General features: G+C 41.4%; 3 protein-coding genes and 1 long non-coding RNA gene across 33 annotated transcripts in view; 1 reads left to right on the forward strand and 3 right to left on the reverse strand.

The window, feature by feature from the left end:
• The window catches only part of Nek11 (NIMA-related kinase 11), a gene marked incomplete at its 3' end in the record, with an annotated part of 237218 nt that extends 233976 nt beyond the window's left edge, over window positions 1-3242 (reverse strand). The window contains 2 exon segments of the mRNA NM_001413824.1: window positions 828-1131; window positions 3167-3242. Of these exon segments, the coding sequence (NP_001400753.1) occupies window positions 828-991 (164 nt within the window). The 5' untranslated portion in view covers window positions 992-1131; window positions 3167-3242.
• A 66-nt stretch (window positions 3243-3308) lies between these two features.
• Aste1 (asteroid structure-specific endonuclease 1) lies at window positions 3309-21577 on the forward strand. Of its 21 annotated transcripts, XR_015626814.1 has the most exons (8): window positions 3309-3645; window positions 5057-5217; window positions 5310-6370; window positions 9949-10159; window positions 11175-11233; window positions 11778-11973; window positions 13492-13728; window positions 20169-20888. XR_015626814.1 is itself a non-coding variant. In XM_087562869.1 (7 exons), exons 2-7 carry the CDS (start codon window positions 5166-5168, stop codon window positions 20185-20187), a joined length of 1776 nt encoding a protein of 591 aa, XP_087418995.1. In that variant the 5' UTR covers window positions 3309-3645; window positions 5057-5165; the 3' UTR covers window positions 20188-21577.
• LOC148004336 (uncharacterized) lies at window positions 11631-17212 on the reverse strand. The gene is made up of 2 exons (XR_015628036.1): window positions 15887-17212; window positions 11631-11965 (listed from the first exon to the last, which is right to left on the reverse strand). It is a non-coding gene; the product is annotated as an uncharacterized LOC148004336 (long non-coding RNA).
• Atp2c1 (ATPase secretory pathway Ca2+ transporting 1) overlaps window positions 20427-26831 on the reverse strand; it is a 107664-nt gene continuing 101259 nt past the window's right edge. For 9 of the 10 annotated variants that reach the window (XM_087560249.1, XM_087560257.1, XM_087560255.1 and 6 more), the window contains 3 exons: window positions 26654-26749; window positions 23827-23968; window positions 21234-22245 (listed from right to left, as the gene is read on the reverse strand). In XM_087560249.1, the coding sequence (XP_087416375.1) occupies window positions 22115-22245; window positions 23827-23968; window positions 26654-26749 (369 nt within the window). In that variant the 3' untranslated portion in view covers window positions 21234-22114. 10 annotated transcript variants of the gene reach the window in all.

Below are 26831 nucleotides of genomic sequence, written 5' to 3' on the forward strand. Positions count from 1 at the left end.
GCCTAACTTCAGTTCCAATGCACTTTTTTTTTTTTTCCAGAGCTGGGGACCGAACCCAGGGCCTTGCACTTCCTAGGCAAGCGCTCTACCACTGAGCTAAATCCCCAACACCCCAATGCACTTTTAACTACAACAGAGAACAGGTCAATCTAAAATGGATACTTAACTATAAGAAAGGACCTGTCCAATGGTAGCATCAAGAGTTTTCCCCTACAGTAAGAGTTTATATGGTTTCACCAAAAGTAAAGGTAACAAGGGTACCGTTAATATAAACTAGTTTTAAATGAGATGATTCATTTGTTTTTAAATTTCTAGCTCCTGACTACGTATTCTGAAGCTCTCTTCCAGAGAGGCCAAAAAAGAAAAAAGCAATCTTTCCTTCAGTACTTTATCTTGCATGTGAATTACTATTCATTTGCATTTCATAGCATTGCTAAAAATAGTCGTCATGAAGAATTCAGCTTTTCCCTCTGAGGAAGTCTCAAACACGGTCAGTAGGAATATTTTGCATTGTGGTATGCATTAAAAAATCATTTTTACATAATCTACCCTATTCACCTCCTCTGGTCATTTGAACACTTTATTTGGCTCTGAAATGTGCATCATATTTTTATAATTTTATTTGGGGCTAGGAGTGTGGCTCAGTTTTAGAGCAAAACTCTGTGACTTCAAGCAAAATGGGGGTGGGGCATCTATGGAGAAACCAGTGAAGGCTCTTTTCTGTTTCTAAGTCTCTTGTTCAATACAGAGTACAGATCAGATGTGACTCCATGTTCTAAACCAGCCTGTGGCTACGCATGCCCACATTTGCACATTTCATTACTTACAGTTCCTCTCCATGCTTGGCTTTCTTGTCTGACACCAGATAGACAGTTCCAAAACTCCCGCTGCCAAGCTTCTGTTGGAGAACGTATCTTCTTGCAATCACAGTGGGTGGGTACACAGGAATGGCTGTGGGTCCACACTTAGCAGTCTCTTGGAATTTCAGCATTGCTCCAAACAAGATAAAAACTGGCTTGTTCACTCACAGAAACAACAGTCGGGCAGCCGAGCTGACGGTCCAAAAGTCGAACAGGAAGTGTTGATTGATGCCAGAATCCTGAGAACTCCACAGATCATGTCTAAAAGCAACTACAAGGTTCCCACAAAAGGAGTATAAGCTTTTAGCAATGACAGCTGCACTGTACCTTGTGTTACCACACCAGCTAATGCACTGTGCATGTGGGTGTGTGTGTGCTTGCACGTAAGTGTGAGTGTGTGCACCTATGCACTACTGTGCGTGTGTGCATGTATATGTGTGTGTGCACTCTGTGCATGTGTTCGTGTGTGTGTGTGTGTGTGTGTGTGTGTGTGTGTGTGTGTATGTTGTAGGATGAAGGAAAATGCTGCAAATTCCAGAAGGCACTCTCAAAGAGTCTTCCTTATATATGCAACTTTATCACAACAGTTTACAGCCAAATCTTTACTGACTCCTGGAATGTATATTTGTTTTATGATTCATACTTTGTTAGATATTATACTCCCTGTCAACTTAAAAAATAATGCAAACACGGGGCCATGGCTTCCTCTAATGCACAGATGCCTCAACTTCCTGGCGGTGCTCTCCTCCCTCTTGGTCTACCTTGGCTCACGAGCAGAGCAAATTGGGATAAAACCATGAATTATCATAATCTGCTGTCCTTTACTTTCTGCCCGTGTAGACTTTAATTCAGCACCGCCCCCCTCCCCGTCTTAAGAAAGTTCTGATTCCGTTTCTCTTATACACACCGGGTACAGAGCAATCTCCTGGGTTAGAAGAAACAAGATGCACGGCAAACCTGAGACTGCTTTGTAAAGCTAGCCGAATGCAAGTGTAGTATAGGTAAGACCACAGTTCCTGGAGGAGCTAGGAAATGTATAGCCGTTAAGAATGGCAGAGTAAGTATTCCACAAAACATGCCTTTGTTCATTCCACCAAAGTGTTAAATCTGGTATCAAGCTGTTTTATTGAAAACTGTGCTCTTGTTTAAAACCTACATGAAAATATGACCTTACACTAAACCCTATGTACACCTTGGCACTAGGTCTTCATAGTCAGCAATTCCAAACAAGAAAAAAAATATATTGTCATAATGATGGCTTGATATTTACCACAAAACCTACCAGGACAATCAAACAGAAAAAGAATTGCAAAACATAAAACCTATTTGTAATAGTGTCTTCTTTAAATAACGTACTAATCTGTTAGTTTTATGTAGTCCCAGTGAGAGCAATATTCCTCCTCTAGGAAATGTTACTAAACCTGCCCCACCTACAGAATAGGCCCCTAAAAGCTACCTTCCGTTTGCTTCTTTGATTGGCATAAAAGTGGTGATTTCTAGATAAACTAGGCAGTTCGAGAAAAATGTATGGCCTCTCCCCAGCCTTTCAGGTCACTAATAATAATTCTCAATGTGGAGAGGTGATTAAAGTCCCCATTTAGTGAAGGGCTAAACTCAAGATGGAGGGCTGAAGCTCCTATTTGTAATGAAGTGATAAGCCCAGCAGTGTGTGAGCAGCTTCTCCAGACCAATCTCACGGACTCAGCTCTGTCACCCTCATCTCTGTTGGCAACCATGGACTGCATATACACGGCAACCTGGATCTGAACCTAGGGCAGTGGATGGACTTGGGTGCTGGGAACATGGGCTATATTTGTGTCCCTGGGGCCTGACATACAATAGGTGTGTCAGTAAACGTTTAAGAGAGCAAAGAAAGGTCCGGCACACCAAATGTGACCCAAGTAAAGGAAAGAAAACAGAATGGGAATTTGAAGAAAGCAGAGAGATGCCCACTTTGTGCTAACCATCCCTGGGATAAACGACCCACCCCGCTGGGGCAAGCAAAGAGAAAGAGTGGGAACTGAAGTGGTTTATGTCTATGTTAAAAAAAACAAAAACAAAAACAAAAAACAACAACAAAAACTAGGAAGCTGTTTTGCCTGGGGTTCTGCTAAATCTGACCTGAGCAGTAAACTCTAACCCTGAGGTAAAACGAAAAACTTCCTTGTCTCTTCAACAAATAAACCTTAGATTTTTCGCAGAGCGGGTAAATGTATATTGAGGTGCAGGGCGCTTAGTCTCCCGAAGGGGAATGAGGTCGGGGTGGGGACTAAGGGACCCAGTGGCCTGAGATCCACTTCCATTACCTTCACAGGTCCCCAGTTGGCGGCGCCCTGCCAAGCCTCAGCCTGAAGCTCACAGCTTGGACCGGTGTGGTTGTTTAACATCGTCGCCAAGGAGACGGCGCGGGGACTGCTGGGAAGTCGACGTTCGGCGCTCAAGCCAAGCAGAAGCGCCTGGGAGCCTATGAGGTGGGGTGAAGAGAGGAGGGCGGGGCGGGCGGGGCAGAACGAGCTTCCCCGAGGAGGCGGCCGGCAGCTGTGAGACGCATGGCTCAAGCTTCTACACCAAGCTACCACCACCCGCTACCACCACCCGGCACGAAAGTACTTTCCCCTCCAGGAAGAGCCCTCTGCTTCTCCGAGCCAGGCTTCCCAGTGACGTCGTTTCTGGCACTTCCTGTTTCCGCTCGAGGTCTTCCACGCCTCTGCGGATCTGCCGTTTCTCCCCGGCTCCTACCTGCTGCTGGGGAAATAAGCCGGACGCCCGGAGGAAGCAGCAGCAGGTGGGTCCGGAGGGCAGGGGCAGCTTGGGGTAGGAAGATCTGGGGTTGAGGAATTAGACACTACTTTTTGCACACCTTTCCCCTCCCCTCTGCTTGCATTCCTTGAGCTACTCCGTTAAAGGTCAAGTCATTAGTTTACAATGAGTTCGCCGAGACCACAATGCAGACCGAGAAAGAAATGACGATTCAGAATTAAAGTGTTGACATGTTGGCGGAGGTGGATCTGAGGTGGGATAAAAATCAGGCGCAATAATGTAAGCTGACACCAAAACCAAAATATTCAGGAGGATGCATTTTTATGTGGTATCCTCCCAAAAAATCAAAATGCAAAAATTCCAAGATTGACAGAACTCTCACGAGGCTGGCAATAGCATCGTGCTAAGCTGTATTTGCAGTCTGAGGCGACAGGGAAAACCAGTAATCCCAATCCTACGAGTTGTTAGCCAGGTAGGCCAGAAGTAGGGGGTTGTAAAGAATACTAACTGAGGTTGAAATTGCATACTTAGCATCGTAGAAGCAAAAAGCTGGGATTCTCCTTAGCTCAGACTGTTATCTAGTGTACGGTATACTCAAGACCTGTAACAAGGGTCTACTTATCCATAAGAAAGAAAAGTTGGGTCATTATGTGTCTATGCTGGGACTTAGGACATTGATAAAGGTTGCCATTGTTATAGTTTAGGACTTTTTGCCTTGACCCACACCAAACACATGCTCAGTGTTGTAAAACGGAAACATAACTTCAGTAGCAAAATCTGTAGGTTCCTATAAGGCTAGGAGTAGCCTCCATCATTAACCAAAGACCAAACCCCATGAAACTGAGTTTGTGTCCTGTACTGTACAAGAAAAAAATGTTCGGCTAGGTATGTTGACAGCCAATATAGTTTTGTTTCGAAAGCATGTCTCATTTTCAGTCGATGCAATGACTTGGTGCCCCTATAAGTACTATTAGAATTCTCTAGAGAAACAGAACTGATAGTAGCAATACACAGGATTTATTAGAGTGGCTTAAAGTCCGTGGTCCAACTGGTCCAACGATGGCGGTCTTCTGACAAAAAGTCCAAGAATCTAACAGTTACTCGTTCCATGAGAATGGATGTCTCAGCCGATCTTCAGTATCCAGTAGAATTATGAAGTAGGCTTTAATGCCAGTGAAGGAATGGAGATGCCAGAGAGTTAGAGCGAGCTGACAAAGAGCAAGAGCTTCCATTATCTCTATATGGGCTGCCATGAGAAGGTGTGGCCTAGATTTAAGGTGTGTCTTCCACCTCCAATAATCCAATCAAGAAAAGCCCCTCAGTGGCCTAGCCAGCACCTCGGGTCTTGGTTGATTCTAGATATACTCAAATTGACGACCGAGAAGAGCCATCCAAAGGACCATCGATTGAAATTGGTTTTCTCATTGTTTCAACAGGGGGTTCTGTCAGTCACCATGGGTATCCGGGGACTTATGAGTTTTGTGGAAGATTATAGTAATGAATTCTTCGTTGATTTGAAATTGCGGGACACAAAAATTATCATTGATGGCTATTCTCTTTTCCACCGACTTTGCTTCAATTCGAACTTGGAGCTCAGGTATGGAGGGGACTATGATTCGTTTGCAGATGTTGTACAGAAATTCTTTGAATCACTGTTTGCTTGTCATATTTGCCCGTATGTTGTATTAGATGGAGGATGTGATATTACAGATAAAAAGCTGACAACTTTGAAGGATCGCGCTAGAGAGAAGATCCAAGCGGCCCATTCCCTCTCTGTTGGTGGGGGTGGGAATGTGTGTCCCTTACTCATCCGAGAAGTGTTCATACAGGTTTTGATCAGGCTTAAGGTCTGTTTTGTCCAGAGCTTTTCAGAAGCAGATCGGGACATTATGACACTTGCCAATCACTGGAATTGTCCCGTGCTATCATCAGACAGTGACTTTTGCATTTTTGACCTAAAAAGTGGGTTTTGCCCGCTGAATAGCTTTCAGTGGAGAAATCTGGACACTATTAAGGATACACAAGATTACTATATTCCTGCCAAAAGCTTTTCCCTTGATGCATTCTGCCATTACTTCAACAACATGAACAAGGCTCTACTGCCTCTCTTTGCGGTGCTATGTGGGAACGACCATGTTAATCTGCCCATCGTGGAGACATTCATAAGTAAAGTACGTCTACCCTTTAGTTCTAAGGGGAGGAGATATCACCGAGTTCTGGGACTTCTGAACTGGTTGTCTAATTTCGATGACCCCACGGAAGCACTAGATAACGTTCTAAAGTCTCTCCCAAAAAAAAGTCGAGAGACTGTTCGGGAACTTCTCTGCTGTTCTATGGAAGAGTACCAGCAGTCCCAGGTGAAGCTGCAGGACTTTTTCCAGTACGGGACTTACGTCTGTACAGATGCCTTGAATCTGGGTTTACCAGGGTGGGTACTAGCAGCTCTGGCCAAAGCCCAGCTACCACCTTTCATCAGTGATGCTTTGGTGCTCCGAAGGACCTTTCTTCATACACAAGTAGAAAATATGCAGCGACCAAATGCCCACAGAGTATCTCAGCCCATCCGGCAAATCATCTATGGACTCCTTTTGAATGCCCCATCACATCCAGAAGATAAATCTCCGAATACATTGCCTTCCCAGCTTCTGGCTTTCAATGAAGTGGAAAGAATTAAAACAAATATCAAAACATCAACTGTTTATGTGAAACAACTGCTCAAGGATCATTGTGACTTGAGCAAATTGGCTGAGGTAAGTTTGTAAGACTAATAAAATTCTTAGAAATTTCTTTATAGGTTATAAGTTGCCTTCATATGTGCTGTCTCTCTTAATATAAGACGTTGGTTGCCATCATGCCTTCATGTTGTGTGTGAAGGCTAGACCTCCAGTGAACTAGGTAATCTCTTACTTAGCTAGTGTCAGTACTAACTCAAACCTAGCACTTAGTACTAAATATGGTATTTCCAGAGTTCTAAAGTAAGCTGTTTCCTTTGTAGTTATTGTATTATACTGATCCCATCTAGGAGTATGTAATTTTAAAAACAATGGGGGTGGGGCATTGAACTGTAAAAGAAGTGTGCACATAGGCACTTGATGTGGGCATAACAGCATCTTAGATCAGGGTTCAGTTAAGATTAGTACTGATGTGTCCATCCGTCTACAGGTTTTGTTGTTATTAATGAGGCCCTCCTTTTATGCTTTGGGCTTGTAGGATCATGTTGACTTGTTAAACCGGTCCTTAAGAGCATGACTTAGCCTACCTTAGTGTTGCTTAAGTCTGAGTAACAGTAAAATCAGCTGCCATTTCAAGGAAGAAAATGTCCTTGGGGATCCCGGTGTTGCCTTTGCTTCTGATTATATGTAAATATATTAAGAACAACAGATATGAAACTCTTTGTGAGAATTCAATTAAACATACAAATTAAATGTAAATTAATTTTTAAAGTCAGTGGTAAGGCCAGTTGGATGTTTGTTTAGCTCCAACTAAATGTTTATTCTTAGACTCAGGTCATTGGTGCCAGCTAACTTGAGGATTAAGGACAGCAGGCATTTTTCCTATAGGGATGATCAAACCTTCCTTGCCTCCACTTTATTCCCCAAGGAAACATGATAATGATTTTCACTTCCTATGAACTGGGAAAGCTGGAGTTGCTCCTGGGATCTAGTTGGGTAAGGCAAGCTTCTTAGAATGCAGATTGGCACCCCACAGTAGAGAACTGTGTGACCCAGAATGCCCAGTGCGCATTTTTAGCCTCTCTACTAGTGACAGCATAGACGCAAGGTAAGGAGATTCCTAAGTGGGTGTCAGAAGCATCCTTGGCATTAGGAAGTAACTACTAAGAGTTACTCATCTTCAGAGAGTGATGAGAATGTTCTGGAATTAATAATGGCTGTGGAAGCTTGAAAATTGATAAAACCATTGAATTGTGTACTTCAAAGGAGAGTTTTTGTTTTTGTTTTGTTTTGTTTTTTTTTTTTTGCCATGGTTTATGTTTCAAAGAAAGCAGAGTTTCAGTTAAAAATAAAAAAGTCTTCTCCCCTGGATCCAGTCTGTACTTTTCCACCAGGAATCTCTTATGCAGTGTACTTATGAGACTCATAACTTTTCTCTCTGCTGTAAGACCATTGCATTGTGGGAATGAACATGCCACAGATGACTTTCTGCTGGATTGTTTTCAGTTGTGCTGTTCTACTTCCATGGTCATGGTGGCACACATCATCTATGTTAATAAGAACATGTTTCTCTTGCACATAATGTGGAATTGCTGGGACAGATGAGGGGGACACCGTGCTTAGCAGTCAAGTCCTGCCAAAACATCTTGACAGTGGACTCACTACCATTCATTCCACCAGTGGCGCAGGACAGTGCTTTTCCCGTGTCTTTGTCAGTACTAGAGTTTACGAGCCTGGGAAATATTCTGGCTGTTCTTGTGTGCAAAGATCATCTTAGTCACTTGGGTAGGCAATTTTCCATTTCTCTAATGACTTGCTCATTATGCTCGTTAGCCGTTTGGATATTCTATGTGAAGTCTTTATTCAGTATTTTGCCTGTCGTTGTGGGCTTCTTGCCTACTGATCATTTGTTTTGATTTGTGGCCAGGACCTCCCATTCTAATTTTCACTGTAGTATATTTTAGTAAACAATTTTAGTGTAGTCATTTAAATCTTGATTACTTATGGTTACCTTGTTATGATCTGTTTAGGAAATTACTACCTACTCCCAAGATCATGAAAACAATTAAGTTTTTCTTTCACATCTACACTCTGTCCAGAAGGAGTGGGGTGTGAGATAGGGAATCAGGCCACGTTTTCCCCTCTGCAATCCAATCCAATTGATGAGACGTAGCAAGCTGATGGTATTCCTTGATGAGTGATAACGTGTTCCCAGCATTTAGTTGTATTCGGAGGAAATTTTCATACACTTTGCACCACAGTGTATCATTTGGCTTGCCTTTGGCATGTGTTAATCAGTTCTCAGCTCAATGCTTTTAAGCTCTAATTATCCCGTAATTCTAAGTGATGCCAGGTGCAAAAGTATTTCCAGACACAAATGCAGGTTCAAGTACAGGAACTTTGTGATCATTCCTGCTTTTAACAGGATGCAGAAGTAATACTTTCAGCTGTGTGACTTACAAACTGGCTCATTTAATTCCCACCAAAACCAAATGTTATAGTCCTATCTGGGCGGGGGAGAGAAGGCACTGAGGACTGATGAGTTGAAGAAAACATCTTGTGCCACTCCAACACATAAGGTTCATTTTACAGATGATCAGACTAGGAAAACCCTCAGGAACTAACCCAAAGCCACAGTTACTGAGGGCAGAATCTCTGGTGTGAAATCCCAAACTGCTTTGTTCATAGAAGGTGTAACTTGAAGTTTAGGTGTGGTTTTACTTAACACGTGAGGCCTACTTCTAGGACAGGTTGTTGCTATACTAGGAAGAACTTTGCTTGCTTCTAATTAGAAAATTTTCTAACAACATTAAATTACAGAAACTCTTTAGTCAGTGTACTATTCAGAGGCCTCAGACATCAGTGATGTAACTATTTCATCAAGTATGATATTTGGGTTTGAGTTAACATTTCTCTTCATCAGTCAGCCACACCATACTACCGCCTGTTACGTGGTGAGAATGTAGCCCTTGTCTCATCCTCTCCAACCGGGGGGTTTGGGGGATATTTCCCTAACTGCATAGAAACACTAGGAGGACAACTCTTTTCTTAAACGTTTAACAAAGTGTGGCCTGTGAGGTACATCTTGAGATTCATTCAAGTAAAATTCAACAAGCAGCTCAAAGCTCTCATGGCCGTTTCCTTTTCAGCTTACGTTTGAAGTCCCTTCTAATGTAAAGAGTGGGGAAGTAAGTGGACTGTGGACTGCAGGCACAGTACAGGGAGTCATAGAAGACACTCTTGCCTGCCTTGAATGTGTTCCTCACTCTTAAGCAGCCACATGCAACAGGGATTTGTAATTTATTATGTGGAGGTGATCAGTTAGTGCATCTGAACATGTAACCTAATCTACACTAGCAGGTAAGGGCAGGCTTTGTGTAGACCTTTATGGAGTATGTGGGCTCTAGTTCAAATGCAAGTTCTCAATCAAAATGAAGGGGTCAAGACCTCAGCGCTGAACTTCTAGCAAGTTTCCTAAGAGACGTATGTACTGAATATGCTGCCTGCCTTTACAGAGGGAGGAGGCAGGAACACAGGAAAGAATGTTTAGACGGTATACAGGGTACCTTTCAAAAATCCAAACATTAACTTCCACAGCTGTTAAATCTCACGTTATTAAACAGTACCCTAATTTGCAGACTGTTTGATGTTTTCAGCTCCCCTTGTCTAGACGGCAGATGCTTCTGTTAGAAGCCCTGAAGGTCAAACAGGTTGTCCTGGAGTCCATCCCTACTTCTCTGAAGTTGCCCATTGCTGTGACTTGTTACTGGTTGCAGTCCACAGAGGCCAAGGCAAAGCTCCATCATCTGCAGGCCCTACTGCTGGGGATGCTGAGGGAGCCCTTACATGTCATCATCAACAGCCCTGGTAGGTCCTAGAAACCCAGGAGTGTTGTCAAGTTGTGTATAAACTGTACGTCCTCAAGAACTCACACAAACAAAAAACAATCGACCCTCATGACAGCAGAACTTAGATGTGAATATGACGGTGCCAAAATACCCTTCGTCGATGTTCCTAAAGTTACGTTCTTAGTAAATGGACTTAGTGCCAGGAGCTTGGCTTCAGATACAGAGCTGGCGTGTGCTAGTGCTGCCTAAGTCTGTCTGCTCTGAGGTACCTGCTGCTGCAGTTTGTGAGCTGGGACAGTGCCGCCGGTTGTACTTTGTAGTTCATTCTGCTAACCCATCACCAACAGCAGCACAGTAAACTTACTCGCACTTTTCCAGACATGAAATCTCGCAGCATTTCCAACCACTCACATTCTTGCTCATTGGTTTCTATTTTTCTTTAAGGCTATTAAGTTTCAATACGTAATGATAGAAAATAATAAAAACACGTTTCCACTAAAAAATAATCTGAGTGAGTTTTGTTTGCATTTAAATATTAGGTAAAATAAATGAAACATTAGAACATGTTAGTTCTTTATTACAACTTTCTCCTTAAAAGACTGTCACTATATAACAGTTCTAACATGATAGCTGTTAGCCACAGCTACATGTGGCTATTGTAAGTTAAAATCAAATAGAAATCTGAGCTTGTTGTAGTAGTCATAATTCAAGCACGTGGCAACCTTGTGTGGGCACATGACACTGTGTATAGAGACAAAACATTCTCACCGTGGCAATAGTTCTAGATAGCCCTAGCCTGGTGAATTCTCTAAGAGTGAAATACCATGGACTCAAAACATCCCTAGTACTCAATCAGCTATCAGAGGGACCGGACCATTGGTATATATAACAATTAACACGTGAGTCAGGCCCATGGCTTTAAGAACAGTTTGAAGCTATGTTGTTTTAAGAAATATAGACATTCCCATAGCATGAGTCCATTAAGATTTTACGTGAGTCCTATAGAAGGGGCATGTCTGTTTGTTTTCTTTTAGGAAATGTGGACCCCGCACCCAGGCAGGCTCAGTGCCTTGCTTCCCGCTATTTGTGAAAGGTGGGCCTCCTTTTTATTACTTTGGAGTTGGTCCCAATGTTATTTTGTGCACTTCTGCTCAAACAAACTTGCAGAAGCTGCATTTCCTCAGGTTGTTGCTTCTGCCCCTTCTCTTACATAGAGAAGCAATGCATTTGTCAAACGATTCATAGTTGTTTTCCTCCTGTAAAACGGGCAAAATGTGCGCTGAACCTACGAGCTGTCTTTAAACAAGTGTGCTGGTGACAGTGATGAGCAGTAAGAACCGTGAGGAGAGAGAGCGGTGTTTAGTGTCATTATTTTCATAGACTCGGATCCTAGACAATGTACTTGTTTAAGGTCAGGTAGCATACTATGGGAGAGATCTTATTTTAAGGAAAAATCAGTAACTTTGGGTTGAATAAAGTCAAAAGGGACCTTCAGTGTATGGAAGACATTTATGAAACCAGAAAAGAAAAGTGACCAGTTTTCACACTGATTGTCTTTGTGGCTTTGATGATGGAATGTGGGGAAGGGCAAACTGATGCAGTGTCTGGAAACGCTGTCTTTGGGTTGTTTTACGTAGATAGTGAAGATCCACGGAGAGGTGGTGCCAAGATGCTGTATGAAGAATTACAACAGGTGAAGGCAGCCATGCGGCCGGGTCCCAGATTGGATTTAGACACAGCCCATGTCTTCTGTCAGTGGCAGTCCTGTCTCCAGATGGGCTTGTATCTCAATCAGCTGCTGTCCACTCCTCTGCCAGAGCCAAACCTAACTTGGTAAGCACCGTGGGAAGCATTAGTTCAGATGGGAACATACAGAGATTTCAAACCTAGTTTAAGGCGCTTTAGAAATAATCAGTGTTACTATGCTCCATCTCAGAAACTTAGAGCTAAAACTCAGGAGGCAAGGGAGGCACTTCCAGTTTCGAATTTTTAAAAAATTGTTAGTATATTTTTCTCCTACTTTACCCCTAGGTCCATCTTGTTACTGGTGTGTGTGTGTGTGTGTGTGTGTGTGTGTGTGTGTGTGTGTTTCTTACCATTTGGTATTAGCTCATCGTTATCAAAGGCCTACTCCATGCAAAGGTGCAATAAACCAAAACAAAGTCTCTATTCACTTTCCCGGGGATTCTGTCTCGTCAGGCAGTATAGGAAGAAGGGAGCTAAGCCTGAATGCCAGAGTTTAACTCAGGTAGACACGGCCCCCTGGAAAAGTGATAATGAGAATGGGTTAGTCATCTTGGTAATTGTCTATCCAGGAAGTACTAGGGGGAAAGAAAGATAGAAGGCAATGGCTAGAAAACAGGATTTAAGATCGTATACAAGCTCCATCGATAGTCCATGTGTGCTCTTCAAGCATGGGCTCCAGAGCTTGGCATATCTAATGAGTGAAGACGAGAGGCACTGTAAACGTATGCTTGCTTCTGTGGCACTAGGGACTGAACCAGGGCTTTGTGCATGTCAGGTAAACACTCGCCCCCTGAGCTATAAACCAGCCTTACTTTTGTTAATGTTTCTCTGGACCTCATATCTGAGATAACACAAAAACCCTCCACCAAGAGTGATAAACTGGCCTTTGCCCTTTGGTCTGTTTTCTCCCTTTCCTTTGATAATTTTGATAAGATCTGTTAATTCCTAACAGACCCCGCTCTGGGTATGGCGTGCCGCAGTTCCTTCACGACAAAGCGGGACTTTCAGGTCACTTGGGTTTGTCCTAATGTTTTCTATAAGATCACTGTTGCATCTCAGCATAATCAAGACTTCTCTTTTCTTTTTTTTTACATCAGAGCTGGGGACCGAACTCAGGGCTTTGCGCGTGCTAGGCAAGCGCTCTACTGCTGAGCTAAATCCCCAACCCCATCAAGACTTCTCAAATGCTGATTTTATATTCGTTAAATAAATCCTATACATACTGATAGCCAAAGTTTACCGGGTTGATCAGTTATGGCCATGAGTCATACTGAATTTAGGGGTTCTAGTTAATCTCATTTTACATTTGTGCAGTGGGATGCCATTAGAATTTTTTATATTGTATTAAGTGCTGCCTTTTTGGTTTGTCAAGTCCATTTTATTAAATTCCTTTTCTTGGAAACCTGTTCAGCCCCAGGCTAGCATCATCACAAGGCTTTTTGTCACCAGCCAAGGTAATCCCTTTAGCTGCTCGGTTCCAGTAAGTGATATGATGATTCTCTAGGAGCAGCAAGCTCAGTGTTTGCATATGCTACAGTGTTCATCTGGGTTGTCCGACTGCACCAATCTGATGCTTTTAAATCATGTTGTTCTCCCACTCAACAGGTTGTACAATGGAAGCCTGGTCCACAGACTCTGCCAGCAACTGCTAGCATCTTGTTCTGCAGAAAGCCTCCTGAGCATATGTCCTGAGGCAAGGCAACTTTATGAACATCTGTTCAGTGCCACAAGATCATATGCCCCAGCTGAATTGTTTTTACCAAAAGCTACATCAAAATCAAAAAAAAGGAGGCAGAAGAAGAAGATTGCCAGCCTGGGAACCACTTCAGACACCAAGCACTGGTATGACAGAAGCAACCGGTTTAGTCTGTTAGTGCTTGAAAGCTCGGAGGAACATGTAGAGAACGCAGAGCTTGAATAAACAGTGTGCAGTACACAAATGTCTCTTACCTCCCTCGAAGCTAATTTTCTTTAGGACTAACCTATTTTGAGATAATCTGAATTCTAAGATATTTTATACTATACTTTTAATACAACCTGGTTTAAGAAATGTCTGTGTCTACCTGTATGTCTGTTGGGGACAGAGAGCCATGGTACTTGGGTAGCAGTCAGAGAACTTGTGAGAGCTGGTTCTGACCCTGCCTGTGGGCCTCAGGGATCATGTTCAGTACCCGCACCTCCTGAGCCATCTCACTGGTGCTGAATCATCTGCGTTTCTTCAGTGTGCTTTTACTCCTCAGGGTTCTCTTCAGCAAATGGTAATATTTTCTAACCTTTATGTTACACTAACAACCAACTATATTCATAATAATTTGCCATAAAGTCCAGTAATAACCATTTTGTTAAAAAAGGTTTTAGGGGTTTTTTGTTTGTTTTTGAGTTTTAAAAGTCTGTGTCATAAAAAAAGTCAGGAGTTTCTGAGAGAAAGTTAGAAATGTGGTAACTTAGCCTACACATGGTTGTTAAATACATGTCTTAGAGCGTGTTGTAACTATTAAATACATGTCTTAGAGCGTGCTGTGACTGTTAAATACATGTCTTAGAGCGTGTTGTAACTGTTAAATACATGTCTTAGAGCGTGTTGTGACTGTTAAATACATGTCTTAGAGTGTGTTGGACTGTTAAATACATGTCTTAGAGCGTGTTGTGACTGTTAAATACATGTCTTAGAGCGTGTTGTGACTGTTAAATACATGTCTTAGAGTGTGTTGTGACTGTTAAATACATGTCATAGAGCGTGTTGTGACTGTTAACAGCCCCCAAACATATACAGCATTCTGAGCTGATCATCTAGAGCAGAAGAGAAATGGAAATCTGAGATCAATACTAGACTACAAGTCTTCCACATGCTGGGTTTTGAGAAGGACTCCAACACTTCACTTTGATTTTGCTGTGCTAAGCAAGCATTCTACTGAGGTGAACCCTTAGCTACTAGCCAGCATTCTATAGATCAATTAGGTTAGAAAATAGCAGATAAAACACTTCCTATTTAGTGGTTGTGAAAATGTGTATCTTCCTATAGCCAAAACTATAGGGTGTGATGACACATCCCTATAATCCAGAAATCAGTGGGCTGAGACAGGAAGATTGGAAGTTTGAGGTCACCTCGGGCAACATTTTAAGCTTTGTCTTAAGAATCCACAATGTTCGAGAGGTGCTATTTTAAAATTACTAATAAACAAAAAGTTCATAAAGGAGCTGCCTAGTTATGAAGCTCGCTCAGGTAAGCAAGAATGAGCAAGTGGGATGAGCACAGTGGGTCACGTCCCAAAGTGTAACCGGACTTGCACAGCTGTCGTTCCTCACCACTCGTCTTAATGATGGCTGAGCAGCCCATCTGTAGTTCTTAACAGTTGGCAATTTTCTTGTTGATCTGGTGCTGCTGTGTATTCAAATGCTAAATTCTCTACCCCAAGATCTGCTTGTCCCAAGTCTACTGATTTCTTATGTATACCAGTTTTTGTTGTGCACACTTTGTTCCCCAATTTAAAACTATTAGTTAAATAAAAATGGCCCCAGCCAGTTACTGGAGGGAAGGGAGGTAGGTGGCTTTTCAGTTACCTGGCTGAGGGTACCCCACAGGTTATCTATCTAGCAGGCTTCAGCAGACAGTAAAGACACTCGACTCCCAAGAGCCATACTTGCTTAAGCTGCTTGGGGAAAGGCACACACTGAGATAATGAGAACATTTTATCCACACTCTGCCAAATACGAAGACCAGACTTGACTGCTGCGTAGTGAGACAGAAGTCACCAGAGGCAAATCAGAGGAAGAGTCACTACATGTGACTTTTGGCCTGGCCTTTCTTTTCCTCCTTCTAATTTCCTTTGTCTCACTAGCCTTTTAAGATTTAAAAAAAAAAAAAAAACACAGGTCTAGGAGGCAACAAGAAACCTCAGTAAGCAGAGTGCGGTGAGTTCCACATTTCCAAAGTCTACTATCCTGTGTTTTCAATCAAGATGTACTCTTTCTGATTCCATTCTAGCAAATAAAATCTCACCTGAGGCTTTGGACACGTCAATCTTCAATTAGTAGTTCAAGTAACAAAAGGAGTTCTGGACAGCTAAGATGATTAAATCTTGGGGTAAAACTGGAGAGAGAAAACCATTTACTGTAATAGAATCATGCTCTGTATTTAGTGGTGGTAAAATTATACTGGATATGTATTTTTTGCAAGTTATTTTCAATAACCAAGACCTTGAACATTCACTCATATGTAAATATAATCTCTAACCTTTTCTGGGCCAGTTGGTCATGGAAAAAAAGGACTCACATGAACCTTAGTATTTCAACTTGAATTCCTAATTTAATTATACTTTTAGAAGACAAAGACCTTTACTACCTACATGGCCTTACATTTTTGTTCATAAAAACAAAGAGTCAATGATTCCATCTCAGTTGTGCTGCCTGTGAAATAGAATTGCTACTCCAAATGACTGAATGAAGTCAAAATAATGTGCCTGTAGGTGTTTAGTACCCATATTCCAACATGGTAAGCCTTGCCTGGCACTAAACTGTGATTAAATACCCATTACTGTGACACCTGTACATGCAAAACAAGAGCAAAGCAAGGAACAAAAGGTGAGTGTCAAGCAGTAGAAAAGGGCACCATGAGGTAAACAGGGCTGTGAGAGCTAAGGGCAGATTCTGCAAAGGCAGTCAAGATAATCAGAGATGGGGTTGGGGATTTAGCTCCGTGGTAGAGCACTTGCCTAGGAAGCACAAGGCCCTGGGTTCAGTCCCCAGCTCCGAAAAAAAAGAACCAAAAAAAAAAAAAAAAAAAAAAAAGATAATCAGAGATGGTTGAGAAGGCCAATGTGAGAATTGTTACAGGAATTTAAAGTTGTCATGTTGAAGTCATGATAAAAACAATGGTCAAATGAATGTAATTTGATTATCCACAATGTCAGCAGATGAATTTGCTATTAAAAAAAATGTAGATACTAGGTTGAGGAAACAGCTCGTCTGAAAGCCTAAGAATCTATTCAATTCCCAGATCCCCATGTTTTTATTAAAAAGCTAGCATTCTTTTAATACCCTCTTGCCTGGTCTCAAAAAGGTAAACATTAAAAAGGAAGAGCCGAAATCTAGGAATAGGAACATCCCCAAACCTAGGTTTCTAGGGACAGAGTACTGTAGGTCTGCTAGCATCCAGACTCCCACAAGTGTCAGCAGACAAATGCAAGCTGGGGAGATGGCTCAGTGAAGAAAGTGCATGGTGCACATGTGTGAAGACCGAAGTTCCCCAGAACCCATATGAAAGTGGAGCACGGCTGTATAGGTGTAACTCTAGTGCTCAGAAAGTGAAGGCAAGTAGGTCCTGGGGGACTCGGGGTTAGCCAGTGAACTCTAGACTCAAAGAACCTGTCCCCCAAAAAAAGGGAGCAATGACAGCAGAAGGTCTCCCATGTCAACCCCTGGCCTCAACAAAACGCATGGACAGTTGCATACACAGTTAAGGTGCACATACATACACAAAGCCAGCCATACTATGTTTGCTTACAATTTCACACATGGGAAGGTGCAGAGAAGCAGACCCCTGAGTTCACTAGTTGGCCATTGTAGCCTTCTTCGTGAGCTCTGAGTCAATGAGGGACCGTTAGACCAAGTGAGGAATGACGGCTGAGGATAGTCTCTGGTCTCCACAGAACACATGCCTGTGTGAGAAGCAGCTTCTCACATCTTCCCTTACACTATCTCTACACAATCAGCCATGTAATCATAACCTGTCCCGTATGGCTTCCTGAATAATGGCTTATAGGCCTCGCTCACTGGCCTCATCCATACTCTGACTAGGACATGTAGACTTAACAAACAGGAGCTAACTGGGCAAGGCACAGCATTTTTTATGGCCAAGAGATGGCACCAAAATGCCACTGCTCACTTTCCAACAGGAAAACATTGGAATGTATTTTTTTTAAAGTGTTTCTAAAACAAGCATTTTGTCAGAGTTCTGATGCTAAAAATAAACCACCCAATAAAAGTTGCTTTGCCTAACTTCTGGCTAGGATTATCAACAAAGGTGACTTGGATTTGAATTTCTAACATTTTCTAGAATATGAAACCTTATATTCCCCCCGCCTCAATATAATAGCAATGTTTTCCCTTGACAAAAGAACCATCACAAATGTACGCCTTCCCCTTTCCAGCCAACTATAGCCATCTGTTTCTGCTGGTTTCTTAAAATACAGGAGAAATCTGTAAAACTAAAGTTAATGAACACTGTCCCAAGACTGGACATAGTGCTGCAGCGGGGGGGGGGGGGGGGGGGGCAAAGGGCATGGCCTTAACAGGAAACAGACCTCTATTTTCCAGCCACAACTCACTGTCAAAGCATATCGGTGCTTTCTAATGTTAGTCCCATATGCCCATCACACCACCAACTATATAGGGCTCTCTGATTCATAGTCACGCATTCATTCATTCACTCATTCTGTCCCGCTCACCTACTGAGAATCTAACTACAAATACCAAAAAAAGGTACTTTCGATGGTTCAGATCAGTGTTCTAGTTGATGGCCTTACAAGACTCCATTTGAAAGCTCTGGACCAAAGGAAACTACAAGGTTCCTAGTGCTACCTTTTTAATGTATCTACCTGTCTGTTTTCTGATTGTTAACTGTGTCAAACACCTTCCATTCCTTTCTGTCAAGTTGAGCTCTGTTACATTTATTTATTACCTGTATATGAGTATGCACATGAGCACAGGGGCATGCGAGGGGGTCAGAAAACATCTTTGGAAGTTGGCCCTCTTTCCAGCATGTGGGTTGTTCTTCAGGAGTAGAGAGGCAAGACAAGCTCCTTTACCCACAGAGCCTTCTCACCAGCCCACTCCCAACTTTATTAGTTGTTTCTGTAAACCCCAAAGATACCATGAGCTTCTCATTTCAAATGAGCCTGAGTCTCACTAAGACCTTCTCAGCTTGTGTTACTGTCTCAGTAGCTCAAAATCCTTACCTCCCAGCATGCCACAGTTAAACTCTTCTGCCGTCCCCATCTCCAGCCCAACTACTAGCTGCTTCGTACACCTACAGCCTTGCCAACAGAAATGCTGTGGGCTTCGATGTTCCTTCTACTTCCCACCAAGCCCTCTGTGAACACTCTGCTGTTCAGGGGCAAAGGCTCACTGCCTTTTGGCTGGAGCTTCACCACTGAAAGACTTAGTTAAATGCTACTAGTCCTAGGAAGGGTCTTTGACAACTTCCTCCCACAAAGTCATTTCTCTCCTTCATTCACTCTAGTATTTTAGATGGTGTATCTCAAACTGGACTCCAGTGTGAGAACTAAAAGCTTCCTAGAGCAGGATGCGTATTTATAGACCTAACACTATAACAATGTTTACAGAAAACTGTCTGCTAGATCAGCCCTTATCTATTATCAGCAATAACCAGCTCTGACAACTACAAACCGAAGTCAGGCCATCAAACCTGAGTCTAACGAAGTCAGCAGTCACGTCAGCCAACTCACCCCATCAGGATGTGTGGCTGTTCTGCCACAGACCAAATGGGATTAACAGTCTGTATCTTACTGTAATGCGCACACACCACTTGCTATTTATTCAGATCACAGAGGTTAGTCTAAAAGCCACTGCAAAGATTTTCAAATGCCAAAGCGAACTGTGTGCTATATTTATTTTAATATATATACTTTCTAAATAAAAATACAAAGATCACTGTAACACTGATAAAATAGCTTTTTAACAGTTTTATCATCTGCTTTTCCTGTCCAAGAAGTGCGGAAGGGCAAGAATGTCATTGTATTCCCAGTACACTCAGGGACTAAATAAAATTTAGGTGAAAATATAATCAATTCATCTCACTTCTTGGATGAATTATTGGGAGCCAAATAAGCTGCACAGAAATCCCCAGGACAGAGGCGGAAAAGCAGTGTAATGTTAATTAATTCACAAATGGGACAGTTACTACTGTTACCAATTCATTTCAGTGAGAAACCATTTTAAGTCTCAACAGAACTCAATTTACTTACACACTGCACAGAGAGATCCAAATTTAAAGCAATTTCTGAAGAACTGCCATTGTAGCGGAATGGTGAGTGAGTGAAAGATGTGGTAAACAGCAAGTCCTGTCCTCAAGCAGAAAGTTGATGCAGCTGGAAAACTATATTCTAAGGGAGGCTGCTCCCTGGGCTGTAGAACTTCACTGATCCTTACCCCTCAGGATGGCGCGGTGCCCAGCACACCTCTGCTCAGCTTTTAGCATTTGAGAGTGATCTACCTGACTGGTGAATTTATCTCAGTCATCTCTTTTCTTCTTTGATGTTTAGCTCCTATGCAATCAAATAACTTAAAGAAGTAGTCCTCATGGAAGGAAAAATCAGAGGGAGCAGCCAGCGGGAAGTCCTGGGCCGAGGAGACTGAGTGGAGCCTAACCCTTGGATGGCCTGTCCTAATCTGCACTAGTAGGATTTGGAGAACTGAACTCTGGGTCTGTATTACATATTTTTTCAAGACTATAAAACTTTACAATTCGGCATCTACAGTTATAAGTGTAATAGTAACAATACTACCTGGGAAGTCATTAGTGAACTTATGAAAAACTCACTTTATTTTTATAGTTCAATACCAAGTGAAAAGATAGGCACATTCATTTCATGAGTCATATTCTCAACCTCTACTGTAAAACAAACAAGACTGAATATGCACTTAATATGTAGTTTTCAAGTTTGGAACAGAATGTAAAAAACCATTATAAAATTTTGCTATGAGACATCAAACCTCTATGAGTTGGTTGACAGTGACCTCACGTCCCACCTAATGAGACAGAACAATGTACACTGACAGTTGAGCCTGAGAGATTAAGACAAAGTCAGACATCTGGCTCCTTACGTTCATGCTTCAGTAGTACAGACTCAGACAACAGAGTTCTCCTATCAACGACAGCGCAGCAGCGTTAACACTCACCAGTAATATTGAACAAGCTCAGAACAGTTAATTCTGACAGTTTATGAAATACAAGATTCAACACTTACCTTTATTTTGTCAAGCTCTTATAAAAACTGATGGTTTACACAAAGCAAATCCATCTATTTCCCAAGCATACCAAAAGAAGAAGACGGATCCCAACAAACGGCAGAAGGGACAGACTCAGGGTTGTGCTACAATCTAGGCCAAAGCGGCTGCCTAGAGGATTCGGAGGAGCAAGGCCTGCACAGGATCTTCTGATGGACACCCTGGTTCATGTCCTATCTCTCTGAGTTTGGGACTTTTGATTTTCTAAGTATGGTAGTCTATACTCTCTAAGAAATAGACTTAAAAATACAAATATGAAACAGTAATAAAGGTCAATTATTTAGCTGAAGTGTTTGATTTATAAAGAAGAAATGACAAGATGACACTGACAAAGTAGAACTGTATTAACCTAAACAAGGACGTGTTAACATAGTCTGTTTGAAATTCCATCCGGCCTTTGTTGTTTTTGACTCTTTGACTGTGTTAAGTACAATTACTCTAACTGTAATGCAACAACAGCCTGAACTAATCCTGCTAGGTCAAAGACTCACACCTCTGTGGAAAACCACTACAAAAAACCAAAACAACCATGTACACTTACTAAGAAGAGCAAACATTTACTTCAATTGCAGTATATGCTTTTCAGTCACAAAAAGAAAGAACAGTGATTAGACAGTGGTCACATCCTGTGCAAAAATAAAAAATAAAAAACTTGAAATATAAAAATGGTAGCACAAGGTATCATTTGCGTACATTGCAGGAAAAAGGAAACATGGTAGCTGAAATATGGCACTCCTGGCAATTTCTAAACCAAATAGAATGCCTTTGAAATGACTGAGTGCATTTATTGAGTGTATTAGTAAGAAAGCCCCACAACCATAAATAGTACAATATTTAAAAATAAAAAAAATATTTATATCCATCTAAGACAGATAGTGTATTTGTACATTAGAACTCTAAGTGCAGAAGGTGTTCACGTTTTGCCTTTTGTACTTTTTTAATTCAGTACTTGACCATATGTTGAAGTTCCAATCGATTGCAAAAGCCAATTCAAATCAAGGAACGTGTTATTCAAAGTTGCATAATTTCATTTGGGACTACCAACAAGGTTCAAATCAAGTCTTTAACATTAATGGTCATTTTTAGTCAATGGAAAGTTTAAAAGTCCTTAAATCTTCATTATCCTCTTGAACTTGCCCTTCTAAATGATTCCCAGACTGCAATTCCTAGTTTGCAAATGAAAAAAAAAATGCAATATGCATCATACTTCAAGAAAAGACGATGGTGTTGAAGTAGTGTTCTTCTGAGTCTTTTCCCTGCTCCTTTCAACCTTCTTTATAATTTCAGACACAATGCACACTGATGAAGTGAGACCCAAAAGAAACAACAGATCTGCAAGAGGAAATAAACTGAGTTTTACAAGTCTTTGAAATGTACAGCAACAGCTTACACTTTAGAATACACTGTTTCACAAGTATTTCAGAAGGTAGAGATCATTCGCCTAAGTTAAAAACGTTGAAATAAGGGAAAAGCAAGGTGGCCTTGTTGAGCAAGTTGGCCCATCCAAGCCCAATCCCAGAACCACAGTGGAAGATTAAAAGCAACTCTGACAGTTGTCCAGACCTCTGTACATGAGCTGTGAACAAATGCCTGTACACACATACAAACACACACTAATAACAGTTTAAAAATGCATACAAAAGATAAATCTCAAATAAGCGTAAAGTCACAGAGAGAGAAGTCACAAGAGAGAGGTCAGAACTAGAATGGAATCCTAAGATTCGCATAACTAACTTCTAATAGGAATGCCAAGAGATTCCTATTTGACAGATCTAAGGGCTTTTGCACACCACTGGTGAAGTCCCGATAGTATTTTCCAAGCCTAAGACTGTCTTGTAATAGTATTCACACTCTCTACTCTTACTCATTGCCAAAAAAAAAAAACAAAAACAAAAACAAAAAACAAAAAAACCCTGAAGCTTCTTAATTTTAATTTTGCTTTTTAAAAAGTGGAAGCAATGTGAATGTAGAATTAAAATATTAAAATTAGGGGTTGGGGATTTAGCTCAGTGGTAGAGCGCTTGCCTAGCAAGCGCAAGGCCCTGGGTTCGGTCCCCAGCTCCAGAAAAAAAAGAAAAGAAAAAAAAATAATAAATAAAATAAAATATTAAAATTAAACTAGTTCAAATTTTAAGGTTAACTTCAACTTATACCAAAACCACTAAACTTGTATCAAAAATACAGAATATAGAACTCACTTCATAAATACACAAACTAACCTAAAAAAGAAAAAAAAATCTAAGAATTAAGGACCCATTTTCCAAATATACTCTTCCACACACTTTAGAAAATTAATTTTGAATGTATTTTGGTGGGGTGGGTGTTTGTAGTGCTGGACCAAACCGAGGGCCTGGCTCACCAATGGAACATTACCAACAAGCGCCACACCTGGCCTTGTGACACAGTTAATGCAAGCCAAGTAAAAGAATAATTTCCTCAGAAACATTATACAAGCTAATGTCTCCTGAGTCAAATGGAGATTTCATGAAATAACAATGTGTTAATAAGAATAGTGGAATACTAAGTTTACTTTAAAATGATAAGTTTTAAAAAACAATTTAACAATTTGATTTTCAGTGAGCTGAAGTAAAGTTCTCCCATTTAATGATAGAAATCTTCATATTTTAAATGTAATATTGTACTCTACAATTAACCTACAACAGGTTTTGTGAGTTGCTTGCTGTATTTCAGAATCACTGAACATGACTTTATTACAAATCATAACACACACAGGGTGGGGAGGGTCAAGCAAATGAAACAAGGTTTCACAGAATGTCCTGAGAGGAAAACATAAAGGACCCTTTGTTACACGTCCCCTCAGTCATTTTTCTTTTTCCTATTTAAAAGGAGCTGTTTACTATGACAAGCAAACTTTAAGGATGCAGTAACAATGGCACACAGCATTTTCTTTACCCAGAATACTGAGGCTCTCGGTCTGAAAAACCTTCTGCAGAGGCGGGAAGTAGATAACAAGCAACTGCCCCATGATGGATCCAAGAACCGCATAGCAGAACATCTTATTACTGCAGAGTCCAATCTCAAACACAGACTTAGTCTGTTGGCAAAACAGAGTTCCAGTTATTCCACCTGCTCTTAGAAATGGCACCACGATTACACTTGGTTCAATTTTGAATAATCAGTATCACTGAATTCTATCTTGTCAAACCACAAAATATCTTAACTTTATTAGTTTTGTAAAATGCACATACACCAAGGATAAATTCTAATCCAACTTTTATTTATCAAAGATGGGGGGAGATTATGAGAGCCAAAAGTAATGGACGGACACCTGCAACCCAAGTGCATTTGCTGAATGGTGGGGCTGCTGCACACATCAGGGGTATTGCACGTATGCACTTAAGCAACTGACCACATGCACAAGACCTGTACAGGAACCAGCCAGCTAAACGTCAGGTGGACAGAATGGGTCATGAGGTCCCAACCTAGATGGGAAGCTACTGGCAACAGATGGCTGCTGGGAGGGAAGACAGCACCTTTTCTTCCTTCACAGGTATGGGCCCTGAGAAACTAGCCATGATCAAGTAAGACTGTCCTACGGCCATGGATTATGGGCAACACTATGTGGACTCTGTAAATAAAAAAGAGCAAATGAAGTGTGGAAAGGGGGACATAAGGGAGAATTTGGAGAGGAAGGAATGAGAGGTAGATTTGACCAAAACACATTACATGTATAGATGAGATTCTCAAACAATAGAAAACAAATAGAACAGGTTATATTTATACATTACTTTGCTTATATATACATAACAATAACTAGTTTAGAGAGGCCATCAATTTGAAAGGGAAGAGAGGGATATAAAGGACTGGACGAAGGGCACATGGGAGGGTCTAGAAGGAGGAACAGAAAGGAGGAAATGATGTAATCATATTTTAAATAAAAGTAAAAGAAAATAATTGCAGGTTGGGTAGTTTGGATCCCCAACACCAACAGCAAAAGCCAAGAGTGACGGGGTTGGCTGGCTAGAATCTCAGCCAGCCCTGCTAGGTAGAAACAGAAGATTCAGGGGCCCATTGACTAGTCAATCTAGCTAATCCATGAGTTCCAGGTTCAGTGAAAGACGCAAAAATTAAGCTGAAATTTAGTACAGGAAGACAGACATCAACCTCTGGGCCTCCAGGAGTGCATGCACAGGCACACATACTCTTTCACACATGTGCCATTCACACACTACACTACACTACACTACACTACACTACACTTCTCTCTCTCTCTCTCTCTCTCTCTCTCTCTCTCTCTCTCTCTCTCTCTCTCTCTAGTGATACATGCTTATAATCTCAGTTCTTAGGGTGCTGTATGGGAAGAGCTCAAGTTCAAAGCTGGCTTAAGGTATACAGAGAGGCCATGTCAAAAAACAAAAGCAAAAGAAAAAAGGGCACTTTCTTAAGAAGAATCAATTATAACACTGAACCCATAAAAAAGAAAACCTAGGGGTTGGGGATTTAGCTCAGTGGTAGAGCGCTTGCCTAGGAAGCGCAAGGCCCTGGGTTCGGTCCCCAGCTCCGAAAAAAAAGAACCAAAAAAAAAAAAAAAAAGAAAACCTAACCTATTTTAGTGCCTGTGGTGGTTTGACTAAGAATGGCCCCATGGGCTCCTCTAGTTGGATGCTTAGTTGGCACTTTCAGAGTAGCACTAATGAGAAGGAGCAGGAGGTGTGGCCTTGTTGGAAGGCTCCTGTCACAGAAGTGGGTCCTTTCTCTTTCACTCCCTTCCGCCCCTCTCCACCCATCCCTCACTCTCTGACTGCAAATTAGGAGCTAGCCTGTGCTAGGATTAGGATATATACAGCCTCAGCTAGTTCTCCAGCATTATGCCTGCCTTCCACCACGTTCTCTGTCATGATGATAACGGACTAAGACTGAAACTAAATAGGCCCCAGCTGCTGTTCTCTAAGAGTTCCCTTGGTCAAGGTGTCACACGAATAGAACATTAACTAAGACAGTACCCCCAAAGTATTAATAAATTTCATTCATATTTTATGAAATCTTTTCTATCTAGTCACTAAGGTATATAACCCAAAACTCCACAAATATATGTAATTATGTTTATAAAAAGAAAAGTAAACTGCCTTTCATAAAAGAAACGCAAGTAGTAGCTTCTGAAGTAGTCTAGTGATAAATTACTGTACTTGGAAAGCTCTCATGTGATAAATGCCAATTAGGACTCATAAAGGCCTCCAAAGGGTAAAAGACTTCTAGGTCTTCTCCAAAGAAAAGTTGGAGTGCATAAAGTACTCTGAAACTGCGCCACACGGCCATGCAAGGGAAGCTAGCTTTCAAGGGCACTATGCTCTCAGAAAGTACCCAGGTTCTGATGCTAGCACATTATTTTCTAACAAGAATAATGCAAATATAGCTTAATATAAAAAATGGGAAGAAAAGTAAGACGCCTAAACTTTGACAGCACGACGGATGTGACAAGGAACACATTGTCCTTTTCACAAGGCTTTCTAAAATGAGACTAATATCTTGTTTACAGCCCCATGAAATTTGTCCTATGTGAATCTAAATATATCCTATAGCTAATAACTGAACACTGAACACCACCTGAGATCAAATGTCCCATCTTTATTGTTGACCATGGCATAGCTTTATAGAAAAATATGGCACTGTAATCTGTGGCTACAAAATCAAAGCTAAAATATCCAAAATTTCCATCTGCTTCCTATAAAAGGTTAATCTTCTCAAAGCCGGTGAATTAAGTAAAACCATTTGTGCATACCTGAGATCTGGAACTCAGTGCATTGAACATATCAAAAAACACGAAGCAAGTGAAAGTCATTGTTGTGTCTCGGGGTGTTATCACATTGTCTCGAAGCTGCCAAGAAGAAGGACAAAATGACTTTTCTGTTTGTTTCTTGGTGGCTAAATAAAATAGATAAATACTGCATGCTTTGAAA

Source organism: Rattus norvegicus, chromosome 8, assembly GCF_021556685.1.
Source record: "Rattus norvegicus strain SHRSP/BbbUtx chromosome 8, alternate assembly SHRSP_T2T, whole genome shotgun sequence".
Classification (NCBI taxonomy): Eukaryota; Metazoa; Chordata; class Mammalia; order Rodentia; family Muridae; genus Rattus; species Rattus norvegicus.